This window comes from Hypanus sabinus, chromosome 20, assembly GCF_030144855.1.
Source record: "Hypanus sabinus isolate sHypSab1 chromosome 20, sHypSab1.hap1, whole genome shotgun sequence".
NCBI lineage: Eukaryota > Metazoa > Chordata > Chondrichthyes > Myliobatiformes > Dasyatidae > Hypanus > Hypanus sabinus.
Genome location: NC_082725.1, coordinates 5,908,091 through 5,922,879, shown reverse-complemented (window position 1 = coordinate 5,922,879; position 14,789 = coordinate 5,908,091). Strand labels below are relative to the sequence as shown.

At 50.0% G+C, this 14,789-nt stretch overlaps 2 protein-coding genes across 4 annotated transcripts in view; one reads left to right on the top strand and one right to left on the bottom strand.

Annotated features, from left to right (window-relative positions):
* Positions 1 to 2,697: 2,697 nt before the first annotated feature.
* oxsm (3-oxoacyl-ACP synthase, mitochondrial) lies at positions 2,698 to 12,368 on the bottom strand. Of its 3 annotated transcripts, none has more exons than XM_059944997.1 (4): positions 12,228 to 12,368; positions 8,242 to 8,397; positions 6,312 to 7,357; positions 2,698 to 4,595 (listed from the first exon to the last, which is right to left on the bottom strand). In XM_059944997.1, exons 3-4 carry the CDS (start codon positions 7,283 to 7,285, stop codon positions 4,193 to 4,195), a joined length of 1,377 nt encoding a protein of 458 aa, XP_059800980.1. In that variant the 5' UTR covers positions 7,286 to 7,357; positions 8,242 to 8,397; positions 12,228 to 12,368; the 3' UTR covers positions 2,698 to 4,192. The 3 variants fall into 3 exon arrangements, with proteins under 3 accessions (XP_059800980.1, XP_059800979.1, XP_059800981.1); XM_059944996.1 differs by having other exon boundaries at positions 8,254 to 8,397; XM_059944998.1 differs by having other exon boundaries at positions 8,254 to 8,397; positions 12,232 to 12,313.
* The window catches only part of ngly1 (N-glycanase 1), a 48,464-nt gene continuing 45,997 nt past the window's right edge, over positions 12,323 to 14,789 (top strand). The window contains exon 1 of the mRNA XM_059944995.1: positions 12,323 to 12,482. Within this exon, the coding sequence (XP_059800978.1) occupies positions 12,385 to 12,482 (98 nt within the window). The 5' untranslated portion in view covers positions 12,323 to 12,384. The remainder of the gene's footprint in view (positions 12,483 to 14,789) is intronic.

Sequence of the window (14,789 nt, the reverse complement as noted above, 5' to 3'; positions counted from 1 at the left end):
GGTACTCAGCAGGAAGCAATCATGGAGAGAAATAAACAGGCATTTCAGGCCAAGGTCCTTCATTGGGATCTGGATGATAAGTAGCTTAGATCGAGCGGACAGCCAGAGACCTTGTCCCGGGGCAGGAATGGCTAATACGAGGGTCCACAATTTTACGGTGATAGGAGAAAGGTGCCGGGGGGGGGGGGGGGATATTAGAGGTAATTTTTTTTAACACAGAGAGTGGTGGGTGTATGGAACACCCTGCCAGGGGTGATGGTAGAGGCAGATACATTAGGAGCATTTAGGAAACTCTTTGATGTTAGAAGAATAGAAAGCTGTGTTGGAGAGAAGGGTTAAATTGATATTAGAGTAGGTTAAAAGGGTCTGTGTGATGCTTTATTGCTTTTATCCCCCACCATCCATACCATGCTCTTTTCTTGCTGCTGCCAACGGAAAGGAGGTACAAGAGGCTAAGGACACAAACCGCCATGTTCAGGAACAGTTACTACTTTTCGACCAACAGGGCCTGAACATCTGTGGATAACCTCACCTACCTCAACTGATTCCACAAAGTATGGACACACTCTTTAGCACTCTACAACTCATTTTCTCAATACTATTGATAACTTTATTATTATTATTTTATTTGTACTGTTTGTCTTTTGCTCATTGGCTGTTAGTCCAGCTTTGTATATAGTTTTTCGATGATTCTATTATAGTTCTGGGTATCTACTGTGAATGCCCACATGAAAATGAATCTCAGAGTTGTATAAGGTGACTGAATGAACTACAGTCTATGTTCCATGTTCAAGTCTGGTGAAGTGGCGACACCTGCTGGTTGTCCCCAGGCGTTTCAGCAGCAAAGAAAGGTTAAATTGTGAGTGGTTCCAAGAGGGAAAGGGAGATAAATGGCATAAAAGGAGGGGTGAGAGGCACGGCTCAGAAAAGAGAAAGAGATCAGAAAACATAGTGAACAGTGGAACGGCTTGTGACCAAACATACTAACGAAACTCACAGATATCCCGACTGGTTGTGTCATAGTCTGGTATGGCAATTCGAAAGCCAGCAACGAAAGGAGCTGCAGAGAGTTGTGGACACAGCTCAATATATCACAGGCACATCCTTCCCCGCCATTGGTAGTACCTGCAGGAGGTTCTGCCTCAAGATGACAACAGCTGTCATCACAGATCCCCATGATATGGGACATACCATTCTCTTGCAGCTACCACTGGGAAGGAAGTACAGAAGCCTAAACTCCCACACCACCAGGTTCAGGAACAGCGACTTCTCTTCCACCATTCGGCTCTTGAGCCAACCGGCAAAATTCCCATCGCTACAGTTTAATAACTATGGCCACTTTGTATAAAACTGACTTTGTTATTTTGTTCTAATTGTATTTTTCTTGTATAAATAGTGTAAATCCTTGTTTATGTTTTTTTTTTGCAAATGCTATTAAGGGCTATCCTTAAGGGTCCTTAAAGGTCCATCACCATTCAGAACCTTCCCTCATCTCATTGCTCTCATAAGGAGGAGGTCAGGAGTCTGAAGATGCACACTCAGCCTTTCAGGAATAACTGCTTTTGCTCTGCTATTTCCCCCAATTAGTTTAAAAACGCCGACACCTCTAATGAAGTCTATCAACGTACGCTCTTTTTTTTACAGCTGCATGGCCCAACCGTTGCTCTGAGCAGGAATTTTTTTACACAGCCTGGAAAATTCTCAGAACTTTCAATAGCATTGGGGTTCAGTGGGCCAGTGATTTATTAACAATAAGCTACCAACTTCTATTCTGCGGTTATTTTTAACAGTGTAATAACTTGAAATATTGACAATATAAATACATTGATGCCCTAAAATATTTCAATGTTAAGACTGGGATATGCTTATTATTTAGAAAAATTATGGATTATATTTGGGTGGTGGAGTGGAAATGCATCTCTAGTAAAGGAGGTGTACGGTGCTCCTTCCCTCCGTTAGCCTGCAGGTTATCATTGGGCAAGTTGTGGCACCTGCCTAGACCCCCTCCCCCCCCCAACCCCGATCAGGGTCACGTGGAGACATGGGAGCAGGTGGTGGTTGGTCGTATGAGCAACTGGTGCATATGACAAGTCCTGGTTATGTGATCACTGACACCAGGCAGACAATCTCTGAAGAGTATTGATAATGGCTGGAATTGTCCATCTTTAAAGACATTGCCCAGAAGGGAATGACAAACCATTTCTGTAGAAAAGTTTGCCAAGAACAATCATGGTCATGGACAGACCAAACGCCTGCGTCATACCGCATGGCACATAATGATGATGGATTATATTCATTAACACATAATTAATTACAGGGTATTCCACAATATTAACATGATTTCAAAATTATATTATTATTTAAAAGTAAACTCCAACTGCACGACAACAAAGACCATGTGTGCAGGAGCGCAGCTGGGAGGAATCAGTGAGTTGCACATGTTGCTATTACAGTTATTAGTCGATTGTACAGATTGATTCACTGGTACCTGGAGAGGTCTAGATATGTTCCCCTGCTAACAATGACAAAATAGGCTATATAGGAAGCCATTTATATGCTTTTGTCATGGTGGCTGAGCAATCCTTGTGTCACGATTTTACAGTGTCCACTAATAGTTTTCCTTAGCTCATGTGCTTCTGTGCATTCATATGTGAGGCACTAAGAAAAGAAAATTACTGACTCAAGCTTCAAAGGAAATACACTATGTTTTTTTTATTGAAACTATATTGTGTTATTAGGGGAAGCAGAATTTCATTGCTATTTTTTAACAAAGGTTCTCAAATAAAATCATAAACGAGTTTCTGCAGAGGTTGGAAACCTTGAGAAACACACAGAAAATGATGAAGGAACTCAAAAGGTCAGCTAGCTTTTACAGTCTGAGACCATTCACCACGAGATGGCCTGAAACTTCGACTGTTTATTCCCTTCCATAGATGCTGGAGGGATTCAGCAGGTCAAGCAGCATAAGTGGAGGGGAATAAACAGTTGACATCCTGAAGAAGGGCCTCGGCCCAAAATGTTGCTTGATTATTCCTCTCCATAGATGCTGCCTGACCCGCTGAATTCCTCTGTCATTTTGTGTGTGTTTCTCTAAGAAAATTTTTATCTGGTGTGTTTAATAAAAATACTTTTAATGAATTAAGCTAAAACCTCTTGTTTAGCTCGGTTGATTTATCAGTTGTCTCTGCTGCCAACATTGAGAAAATAAACTTTACAGGAAAGCATCACTAATCAGAACATTTACAATATTCTTTTATTGTGACATTTGAGCAATTTTCATGTCAGCCATTTGCAATTCTTCCTGTACCAAATGTTTCTCTAAACCCTCTCACAACATACGAAAACTACAGCAAATTGTCAGGTCATCAGAAAAGCTCACCGTCTGCAATTTACCATCACTGCGGCCTTGTATATGCCAGGACAAAGAAATGGGCAGGAAAAATCATTGCCGATACTACCCATCCTGCAAACTGCCTGTTCTTAAAGCTCCCTTCTACAAACTGTCATAGGACTATTAGAACAAATACTTCAATGCCATCTTAAAAGATTCTTCCTCAAGGCAGTTAAAATGATCAACTATTCTAGCTAGTCCCCCACCACCCCCTCTAGCTATTACCTCAGTCACTGCACTGTAAACATTTTAAACCACTTCTTTTAATGTTATTATCCTTGTATATACATGCTGGTATTTATTTATGTACATCTTATTCCATGTCCATCCTTAAACCTCTGACTTGATTTGTTTTTTAATATAATTCTTTGTCACCACTGAATGTTGCTGTTCTTTGTTGCATGCTATGTCCTGACCAACACACCACAACAAATTCCTAAACACGAGAGATTCTAAAGATACTGGAAACCCAGAGCAACACACACAAAATGATGGAGGGACTCAGCAGGCCAGGCAGTATCTATGGAGAGGAATAAACAGTCAACATTTTGGGCCAAGACCCTTCATCAAGACCGGAAATGAAGGAGAAAGATGCCAGAAGCTTTCCAGTCCTGATTTCTCCCTCACCTTCTTATTCTGGCATCTTTCCCCTTCCTTGCCCATCCTAATGAAGTGTTTAGGCCCAAAACTTCGACTGTGTACAGAAAATTGCTCAAATTCCCAACATAGTGAACAAAGTTGAATCTTGAAATGCACAGCCAGGGACAAATCCTTTTCAATTATTTATTATAAAAATGTTAATTAGATGCTTCCCAAACAAAGGGTTGCATTTGTGCCTCCGAATCCAAATGAATTACTCAGTGCAATCCGCCTTTTTGCAATCTTCCACTCCTGAGCTTTCATCGGGACGTAGTTCAAATCAAATTCAGGATCCGTCCTGTCGAGGTTCAGGGTAGGAGGGAGGTGTCCATGAAAGCAGGCCAATGCTGTGAATGCCGTTTCGATAGCTCCAGCTGCCCCCAACAGGTGGCCGGTCGCTCCTTTAGTAGAAGAGACAGCAAGAGAATATGCATGTTCTTCAAACAATCTCTTGATGGCTTGATTCTCAGTTGCATCTCCGAGTGGTGTGCTGGTGGCGTGCGCATTGATGTATGTAACATCCTGTGGTAAAAGCCCAGCATCTTTCATTGCAGCAGACATGCACCTGAGAAGATGCAATTATAATCAAATAAACATTCACAATAAAAATATTACCACGTCTGTGCAACAGAATGTATTTGCAAAGGTCTATTATTGCACATAACAACAGAATAAGTAAATACATTGTACCTTAATAACCAATTAAAATAGTGCTCTGTAATTTTAATTACTTTGGTGATATTTTCCTCGTTCAACACAAAAAGTTACTCACAATTTAAGACACAAGTGAAGGAGTCTAGGACCAGAGGGCAGAACCTCAGACTAGAGGAACATTATTTAGAACCTCATTTAGAACAGAGATGAGGAGGGATCTCTTTAGCCAGAGAGTGGTGAATCTATGGAATTCATTGCCACAGACAACTGCGGAGGCCAAGTCATTGGGTATATTTAATGCAAGGTTAATAGGTTCTTGATTAGTCAGGGTGTCAAAGGTTACAGGGAGATGGCAGGAGAACAGGGTTGAGAGGGAAAATAACTCGCCAAGATACAATAGCAAACTTGATGGGCTGAATGCCCTAATTCTACTCCTGTATCTTACAGAGATTCAGCAATTGCTGGAAATTCTGCGCAACACACACAAAATGCTGGAGGAAAAGCCTCAAGCTGTAATAGTGTCACACTACTTAAAGGAATGGAGAAGAAGCAGAATGTGGTGCTGGCCTCTAACTGAAGGCCAGTTGGATGGTGTATGAGGCAAGGACCAATTGCAGCAATGCCCACTTCAGCAGAAATCCAGAAATAATTAAACAAAAGCAGAGAATACTGGAAAAACACACATCACCCAAGCAGTATCTATGCAAAAAAAAATCTGTTAACATGTTGGGTCGACAAGGTTCATACAATCCTTCAGAGTTCTTTACAATAATCACTTTATTTACTAAGATACCGCGAGGATAAACCCCTCCAGCCCTTCAAACCGCTCCACCCAGCAATCTCCAATTGAACCCTAGCCTAATCACAGGACAATTTGCAATGACCAACTAACCTATCATCCGGTACGTCTTTGGACTGTGAGAGGAAACTGGAGCACCCGGAGGAAACCCACGCGGTCACAGGGAGAACGTACAAACTCCTTACAGACAGCGGCGGGAATTGAACCCAGGACGTCTGTACTGTAAGGCTTTGTGCTAACCACTACTCTACCATATCGCCTGTGCACTTGAAGAATTTGTCTTCCAGTGACATTAAGTTCACTATCCTGTAATTACCTGGTTTATCCTATCCTGTTTATTTTATTTAGCGATACGGTGCAGCAATTGGCTCTTCTAACACAATGAGCCAACGCTGCCCAATTACACCCACATTGGGAGAGTATATAAAGTTTTTAGAGGCAGCGGTGGGAATTGAACCCGGGTGCTGGCACTGTAATAACATTAGGCCACTGGGATTGGTGTGGTAGACCGGTCCTGACCAGCTGGTCTCTCAGGGTCAGAGCTAACTTTGGTACACAGAGACTGGTGGGTGTGTGGAACGCCCTGCTAAGTGTGGTGGTAGAGGCAGATACATTAGGGACACTTAAGAGACTCTTAGATTGGATAAAAGAAAAAGTTTGGACTATGTGGGAGGAAAGGGTTAGATCTTGGAGTGGATTAGAAAGCTGGCAAACATCATGGGCCAAAGGGCTTGTACCATTCTGTATTTTAGTTCAAATCTCCAAATTCTTTTTTAAAATCCCATTTCTGATAAACACGATCACATTATCCATAACACCGAAGTTTACCTGAAAGCTCCATCCCCTCCGATGCCGGGAGCAGTTATGTGGGAGGCATCTCCTGAGAGTCCGTAACCCAGTACTTCGGCGTAAATCCGCGCTCCCCTCGCTACGGCATGTCTGTACTCCTCGAGCAGAAGCACCGATGCCCCTTCTCCCATGACAAACCCTTTCCTGTCAGGATGGAATGGGCGTGAGGCCAGTTTAGGGGAGGAGTTATAGTAGGTGCAGAGGGCACGTGCCTTTGCAAAGCCTGCCATCGCTAAAGGGTTAATACAAGCCTCGGTGCCGCCTGCCAGCATCGCCTCTGCATCTCCGTGGAGGATAAATCTTGAAGCATCCCCGATGGCATGTACTCCCGTCGTGCACGCAGTTGACACCGAGTGGTTTGGGCCTTTGAGTCCAAATTTAATACTAATTTGTCCAGCTGCCATGTTGGGGAGAATCTTGGGAACAAAAAAAGGATTGACTTTTTTATAACCCTGGGTTGCAAAAAGGGCAGCAGTGTTACTGACTTCATCAAGAGGAACCATACCCATTCCAATAGCTACGCCTGTGGCTTCTTGTTCTTTTTCAGATTGTGGTCTCCAGTTGGAATCTTTGAGTGCAAGTTCAGTTGCAGCTACTGCCATGATTGTGGCGTCCGACATAGACTTTGCCTCGGATCTCGAAACAACCTTTTCTTTGTTGAACTGCCCCTCTCCATCACCCCGGGGTACACAGGCAGCCACTTTACAAGGCAAGTCAGTGTACTCCGGTGCATCCAAGAATATAACACCACTCTCTCCTTTCAAAATTCGGTCCCATGTGAGTTGAGTGCCCACTCCAAGAGGAGACACCAAACCAATCCCAGAGATGACGACGCGCCTCTGATGTTTTGCCAAGGCCATGCCCGAGAAGTTTTTTGCTTTCAACTCTGTATTTAAACATTTGCATTTGAAGAATTGATACACTGAAAGCAGCTGTTTCCTTTGTGGCAACATATTACTAACATGAGGAGCAAAGTGTAGATTTTTCAGATATTTTCAGATGCTCAAGAAATTTCTTTACAACACCTACAAAGACCAAACAAACATTCTCATTTAGTGCTCTTTGCATCTTTGTACCATAAGTTTATGAAGCACAAAAAAAAGCATTCAGTCAAAATAAATCCATGTCAGCATATGCAACCCTGAGATTCATCTTCCTGTGGGCATTTACAGAAAAAGAAAGCAGTACAATAGAACCAATGTGCAACAGAAGACACACTGTGCAAAAGAAATAAAATAATAATACTGAGAACAAGTTGTACAGTCAGTCCAAGGGTGTGGAATCAGATCAGTGTTGAGATGAGTGACGTTATCCACACTGGTTCAGGAGTTTGATGGTTAAGGGGGAATAACTGATCCTGAACATAGTGGTCTGGGTCCTAAGGTTCCTGTACCTTCTTCCTGATGGTAGTAGCAAGAAGAGCGCATGGCCTGGATGGTGGGATATTTCATGATGGGTGCTGCTTTCTTGTGGCAGCACTCCCACCAATGTTGGGTCAAGACCCTTTATGAGAATGTTGACTGTTCATTTTCCTTTATAGATGCTGCCTGGTCTACCAAGTTCCTCCTGTGTTTTCCAGTATTTGCAGTCCCTCTTGTGTCTTATGTAATGGAATAATGTTAAGAAATGCTTATTATAACAGAGGTCACCATTTGAAAATAAGTCCATCCACCATGTTCATGCCATCTGCAATACCTACCTACACTAATCTTACCTACAAATCAATAAGATAGACCCTTGACCTAACAATCTACTTTGTTTTGGCCCATCACCTCCTGCACTGCACTTTCTGCAGCTGTTAACACTTTATTCTGCATCTTTTATTGTTTTACCCTGTAGACTCTTAAAGCACAATTCTAATGAAGTGAACGGCATAGACAATATGCAGAACAATGTGCTCCCACGGTACCTTGGAACGTACCAGGACATGCGGTCTTCTTGCACTATTATTGGAGAGGAAGCAGAGAACTGTAAAGATCCGATAAGTGGAAGAGATCTTGCAGATGCTGGAAATCCAGAGCAACACATCCAAAATGCTGGAGGAACTCAGCAGGGTAGGCAGCATCTATGGAAATGAATAAACAGTTAGTATTTCAGGTTGAGACCCTTCTTCAAGACGAGGGAGGAAGGGGAGAAGGCACTGGAACAAAAAGGCAGGGGAGGGGAAGGACTAGCTAGAAGGTAATAAGTGAAGTGAGGTGGGTGGGAATGGTAAACGGCTGTAGAAGATATCTGATAGGAGAGGGCAGCAGACGATAGGAGAAAGGGAAAGAGGAGGGGCAACAGGTGGAGGTGAAGAGAAGAGGTAAGAGAGAAGAGAGGGGAATAGAAGATGGAAAGGAGAGGGGGAAATTCCCAGAAAGAGAAATTGATGTTTATGCCATCAGGTTGGAGGTTAATCAGATGTGTCACCCCTCCACCCAGAGAGAGTCACTACCAGTAAGTGTGGTGAGGATGGGTGACAGTAACAGGGGAGATGCCCACCAGCACCAGCTGACCAATGTCTTTAGGGGCAGAGTGACCACCGTCGTGTGTAAGTTATTGGGGAGAGGGGGAAGAATCAACACCAGTACTGGTTGACCCAGTGTCTCAGGGGGAAGAATCACCGCCACCAGTCGGCCCGGTAGTGTGGGGAGGGTGACGGGGGAGACTCACCCACTGCCAGTCGGCCCGGTAGTGTGGGGAGGGTGACGGGGGAGACTCACCCACCGCCGGTCGGCCCGGTAGTGTGGGGAGGGTGACGGGGGAGACTCACCCACCGCCGGTCGGCCCGGTAGTGTGGGGAGGGTGACGGGGGAGACTCACCCACCGCCAGTCGGCCCGGTAGTGTGGGGAGGGTGACGGGGGAGACTCACCCACCGCCAGTCGGCCCGGTAGTGTGGGGAGGGTGACGGGGGAGACTCACCCACCGCCAGTCGGCCCGGTAGTGTGGGGAGGGTAACAGGGGGAGACGCACCCACCGCCAGTCGGCCCGGTAGTGTGGGGAGGGTGACAGGGGGAGACGCACCCACCGCCAGTCGGCCCGGTAGTGTGGGGAGGGTGACGGGGGAGACTCACCCACCGCCGGTCGGCCCGGTAGTGTGGGGAGGGTAACAGGGGGAGACGCACCCACCGCCAGTCGGCCCGGTAGTGTGGGGAGGGTGACGGGGGAGACTCACCCACTGCCAGTCGGCCCGGTAGTGTGGGGAGGGTGACGGGGGAGACTCACCCACCGCCGGTCGGCCCGGTAGTGTGGGGAGGGTGACGGGGGAGACTCACCCACCGCCAGTCGGCCCGGTAGTGTGGGGAGGGTGACGGGGGAGACTCACCCACTGCCGGTCGGCCCGGTAGTGTGGGGAGGGTGACGGGGGAGACTCACCCACCGCCGGTCGGCCCGGTAGTGTGGGGAGGGTAACAGGGGGAGACTCACCCACCGCCAGTCGGCCCGGTAGTGTGGGGAGGGTAACAGGGGAGACTCACCCACTGCCAGTCGGCCTGGTAGTGTGGGGAGGGTAACAGGGGAGACTCACCCACCGCCAGTCGGCCCGGTAGTGTGGGGAGGGTAACAGGGGAGACTCACCCACCGCCAGTCGGCCCGGTAGTGTGGGGAGGGTAACAGGGGGAGACTCACCCACCGCCGGTCGGCCCGGTAGTGTGGGGAGGGTAACAGGGGAGACTCACCCACTGCCAGTCGGCCTGGTAGTGTGGGGAGGGTGACGGGGGAGACTCACCCACCGCCAGTCGGCCCGGTAGTGTGGGGAGGGTGACGGGGGAGACTCACCCACTGCCAGTCGGCCCGGTAGTGTGGGGAGGGTGACGGGGGAGACTCACCCACCGCCAGTCGGCCCGGTAGTGTGGGGAGGGTGACGGGGGAGACTCACCCACCGCCGGCCGGCCCGGTGGTGTGGGGTAACAGGGGAGACTCACCCACCGCCAGTCGGCCCGGTGGTGTGGGGTAACAGGGCAGACTCACCCACCGCCAGTCGGCCCGGTGGTGTGGGGAGGGTAACAGGGCAGACTCACCCACCGCCAGTCGGCCCGGTAGTGTGGGGAGGGTAACAGGGGGAGACTCACCCACCGCCAGTCGGCCCGGTAGTGTGGGGAGGGTGACGGGGGAGACTCACCCACCGCCAGTCGGCCCGGTAGTGTGGGGAGGGTGACGGGGGAGACTCACCCACCGCCAGTCGGCCCGGTAGTGTGGGGTAACAGGGGAGACTCACCCACCGCCGGTCGGCCCGGTAGTGTGGGGAGGGTGACGGGGGAGACTCACCCACCGCCAGTCGGCCCGGTAGTGTGGGGAGGGTGACGGGGGAGACTCACCCACCGCCAGTCGGCCCGGTAGTGTGGGGAGGGTGACGGGGGAGACTCACCCACCGCCGGTCGGCCCGGTAGTGTGGGGAGGGTAACAGGGGGAGACGCACCCACCGCCAGTCGGCCCGGTAGTGTGGGGTGGGTAACAGGGGGGAGACGCACCCACCGCCGGTCGGCCCGGTAGTGTGGGGAGGGTGACAGGGGAGACTCACCCACCGCCAGTCGGCCCGGTTGTGTGGGGAGGGTGACAGGGGAGACTCACCCACCGCCGGTCGGCCCGGTAGTGTGGGGAGGGTGACAGGGGGAGACTCACCCACCGCCGGTCGGCCCGGTAGTGTGGGGAGGGTGATGGGGGAGACTCACCCACCGCCGGTCGGCCCGGTAGTGTGGGGAGGGTGACGGGGGGGAGACGCACCCACCGCCGGTCGGCCCGGTAGTGTGGGGTAACAGGGGAGACTCACCCACCGCCAGTCGGCCCGGTAGTGTGGGGAGGGTAACAGGGGGAGACTCACCCACCGCCGGTCGGCCCGGTAGTGTGGGGAGGGTAACAGGGGAGACTCACCCACTGCCAGTCGGCCCGGTAGTGTGGGGAGGGTGACAGGGGAGACTCACCCACCGCCGGTCGGCCCGGTGGTGTGGGGAGGGTGACAGGGGAGACTCACCCACCGCCGGTCGGCCCGGTGGTGTGGGGTAACAGGGGAGACTCACCCACCGCCAGTCGGCCCGGTGGTGTGGGGTAACAGGGGAGACTCACCCACCGCCAGTCGGCCCGGTAGTGTGGGGAGGGTGACGGGGGAGACTCACCCACCGCCAGTCGGCCCGGTAGTGTGGGGAGGGTGACGGGGGAGACTCACCCACCGCCAGTCGGCCCGGTAGTGTGGGGAGGGTGACGGGGGAGACTCACCCACCGCCGGTCGGCCCGGTAGTGTGGGGAGGGTGACGGGGGAGACTCACCCACCGCCGGTCGGCCCGGTAGTGTGGGGAGGGTGACGGGGGAGACTCACCCACCGCCGGTCGGCCCGGTAGTGTGGGGAGGGTGACGGGGGAGACTCACCCACCGCCGGTCGGCCCGGTAGTGTGGGGAGGGTGACGGGGGAGACTCACCCACCGCCGGTCGGCCCGGTAGTGTGGGGAGGGTGACGGGGGAGACTCACCCACCGCCGGTCGGCCCGGTAGTGTGGGGAGGGTGACAGGGGAGACTCACCCACCGCCAGTCGGCCCGGTAGTGTGGGGAGGGTGATGGGGGAGACTCACCCACCGCCGGTCGGCCCGGTAGTGTGGGGAGGGTGACAGGGGGAGACTCACCCACCGCCAGTCGGCCCGGTAGTGTGGGGAGGGTGATGGGGGAGACTCACCCACCGCCGGTCGGCCCGGTAGTGTGGGGAGGGTGACAGGGGAGACTCACCCACCGCCAGTCGGCCCGGTAGTGTGGGGAGGGTGACAGGGGAGACTCACCCACCGCCAGTCGGCCCGGTAGTGTGGGGAGGGTGACGGGGGAGACTCACCCACCGCCGGTCGGCCCGGTAGTGTGGGGAGGGTGACGGGGGAGACTCACCCACCGCCGGTCGGCCCGGTAGTGTGGGGAGGGTGACGGGGGAGACTCACCCACCGCCGGTCGGCCCGGAGTCTTCAGGAGGTGAAGTCGTCCGGCAAGTTGTCCGGCCTGATCCTGAGCCCGACGCAGCCTGATGACGGAGCATCGTCGCTGTCCTGATGACGACAGCGGGAGCGGCTCCTCCGGGCGGCGGCTGCCCACAGAGCGATGGCGTCGGCCGCGGTGCAGGCGCTGAGCGAGAACCCGGAGGCGCTTTTCCTCGACGCTTCCGAGTTGTTGCTGCGATATGCGGACAACATCCTGCGGTGAGGCCCGGGCTCTGGGTGGCGATTCGTGAGCTCCCGGGGAAGGGCCGAAGGTCTGGCTGGCCTCCCGTCCCGGAGTCTTTCGTTTCTCCCTCCAGCTGGACAGGCAATTAGCTTGAACAACAACACACGCAGAATGCTGGTGGAACCTGGACGGGTCTCGGCCCGAAACGTCGGCAGCTCTTCTCCCTGCAGGTGCTGCCTGGCCTGCTGTGTTCCACCTGCAATTTGTGTGTGTTGTTGCTTGAATTTCCTGCATCTGCAGATTTCCTCGTGTTTGCTCAGGCAGTTAGTTTCACAGGCAGAAATAGACAGGCACATACTCACTCAGACATATAGACAGATACATACACCCACCCACCCTTCACTGTGGTTGTTATATGTACCAATAGCAACTTCCCATGGGTTTTCGGTACCTCCAAAACCAGTTAAATCCAGCACTTAATCGAACTGACACAGATTATGAATCCCTCCTCAAATTACTCAGTGCCTTCTCAAAATGTTGATAATACTGTATAGAATAACATTACATGATTCACTGTTGCTGGTTGAATCAGTTTTCAAACTCAGGAGGGCTAAAAGAAGGCATGAGGTTGCCTTAGCAGACTAGTTGAAGGAGAATCCAAAGGCGTTCTTCAGATATGTTAAAAGCAAGAAGGATTACAAGGGATAAAATTGATCCTCTGGAAGATCAGAATTGTAATCCATGGGTAGAGCCAAAAGAGATGGGGGAGAAATTAGATACTTCTGCATCTGTATCAGGAGATGACACAGAGTCTATAGAAGTGAGGCAAAAGAGCATCAACTTTATGGACTCTATCCAGAATACAGAGGAGGAGGTGTTTGCTCTCATGATGCAAATGAGGGTGGATAAATCCACAGACCCTAACAAGGTGTTCTCTAGGACCCTGCTGGAGGTAAGTACAGATATTGCTGGGGCGTAGCAGAGATTGTTAAGACAGCCTAGGTGATGTGCCGGAGGATTGGAGGGGGCAATGCTGTTCTGCTTTTTAAGAAATAAACCAGGAAATTATAGGCCGTTGAGCCTGACCATTAGTAGTGGGAAAGTGTCTGAATGTATTCTGAGGGACTGCATATGTGTATTTGGATACACATGGACTGATTTAGCTCAGTGCATGATAGGTTGTGTCTAATGAATCTTATAGATTGTTTCAAGGAGGTTACCAGGAAGGTTGATGAAGACAAGGCATTTGACAAGGTCCTGCATGAGAGGTTGGTCAGTAAGGATCAGTGAGTTGGCATTCAAGATGAGGTAGTAAATTGAATTAGACATTGGCTTTATGGGAGAAACCAGAGAGTGGTAGTAGATAGTTGCCTGTCTGGAGCCCTGTGACTAGTGGTGTGCCACAGGGATTGGTGCTGAGTTCGTTGTTTGTCATCTATATCAACAATCTGGATGATAATGTGGTTAATTGGATCAGCAAATTTGCAGATGTCACCAAGGTTGGGCGAGTAGTGGACAGTGACAAAGGCTATTGTGGCTTGCAGAGGGATCTGGACGAGCTGGAAAGATGATGGCAGATGCAATTTAATGCAGACAAGTGTGAGGTGTTGCACTTTGGTAGGACCAGCCAGTGTAGGTCTTACACAGTGAGTGGTAAGGCAGTGAGGAATGCGGTAGAACAAAGGGATCTGGGAATACAGGTCCATTTAAGGCAGAGGTAGATAGGTTCTTAATTAGCCAGGGCATCAAAGGCCTGGGGTGAAAGCAGGGGAGTGGGGATGACTGGAAGAATTAGATCAGCCCATGATTGAATGGTAGAGCAGACTCGATGGGCAGAATGGCCTACTTCTGCTCCTATATCTTAAGGTCTCCATTGTTCATTGAAATTGGCATCACAGGTAGATAGTATTATAAAGAAAACCTTTGGCACATAGGTCTTCATAAATCAAAGTACTGAGTCCAGGATATTATGTTGAAGCTGTATAAGATGTTGGTGAGGCATAATTTGTAGTAATGTGTGCAGTTTTGGTCACCTGTCTACAGGAAAGGTGTAAGTAAAGTTGAAAGAGTACAGAGGAAATTTACAAGGCTGTCTCCTGACCTGGAGGATCTGAGTTATATGGAAAGATTGAATAGGTTAGGACTTTATTCCTTTGAACTTAGAAGACTGAGGGGAGATTTGATAGAGGTATACAAAATTATGAGGCATATAGTTAGGGTAAATGCAAGCAGTCTTTTCCCACTGAGTTTGGGTGGGACTACAGCTGGAGGTTAGGTTATGAGTGAAAGGTGAAAAGTTTAAGTGGAACTTGAGTGGAAACTTTATACTCAGAGGGTCATGA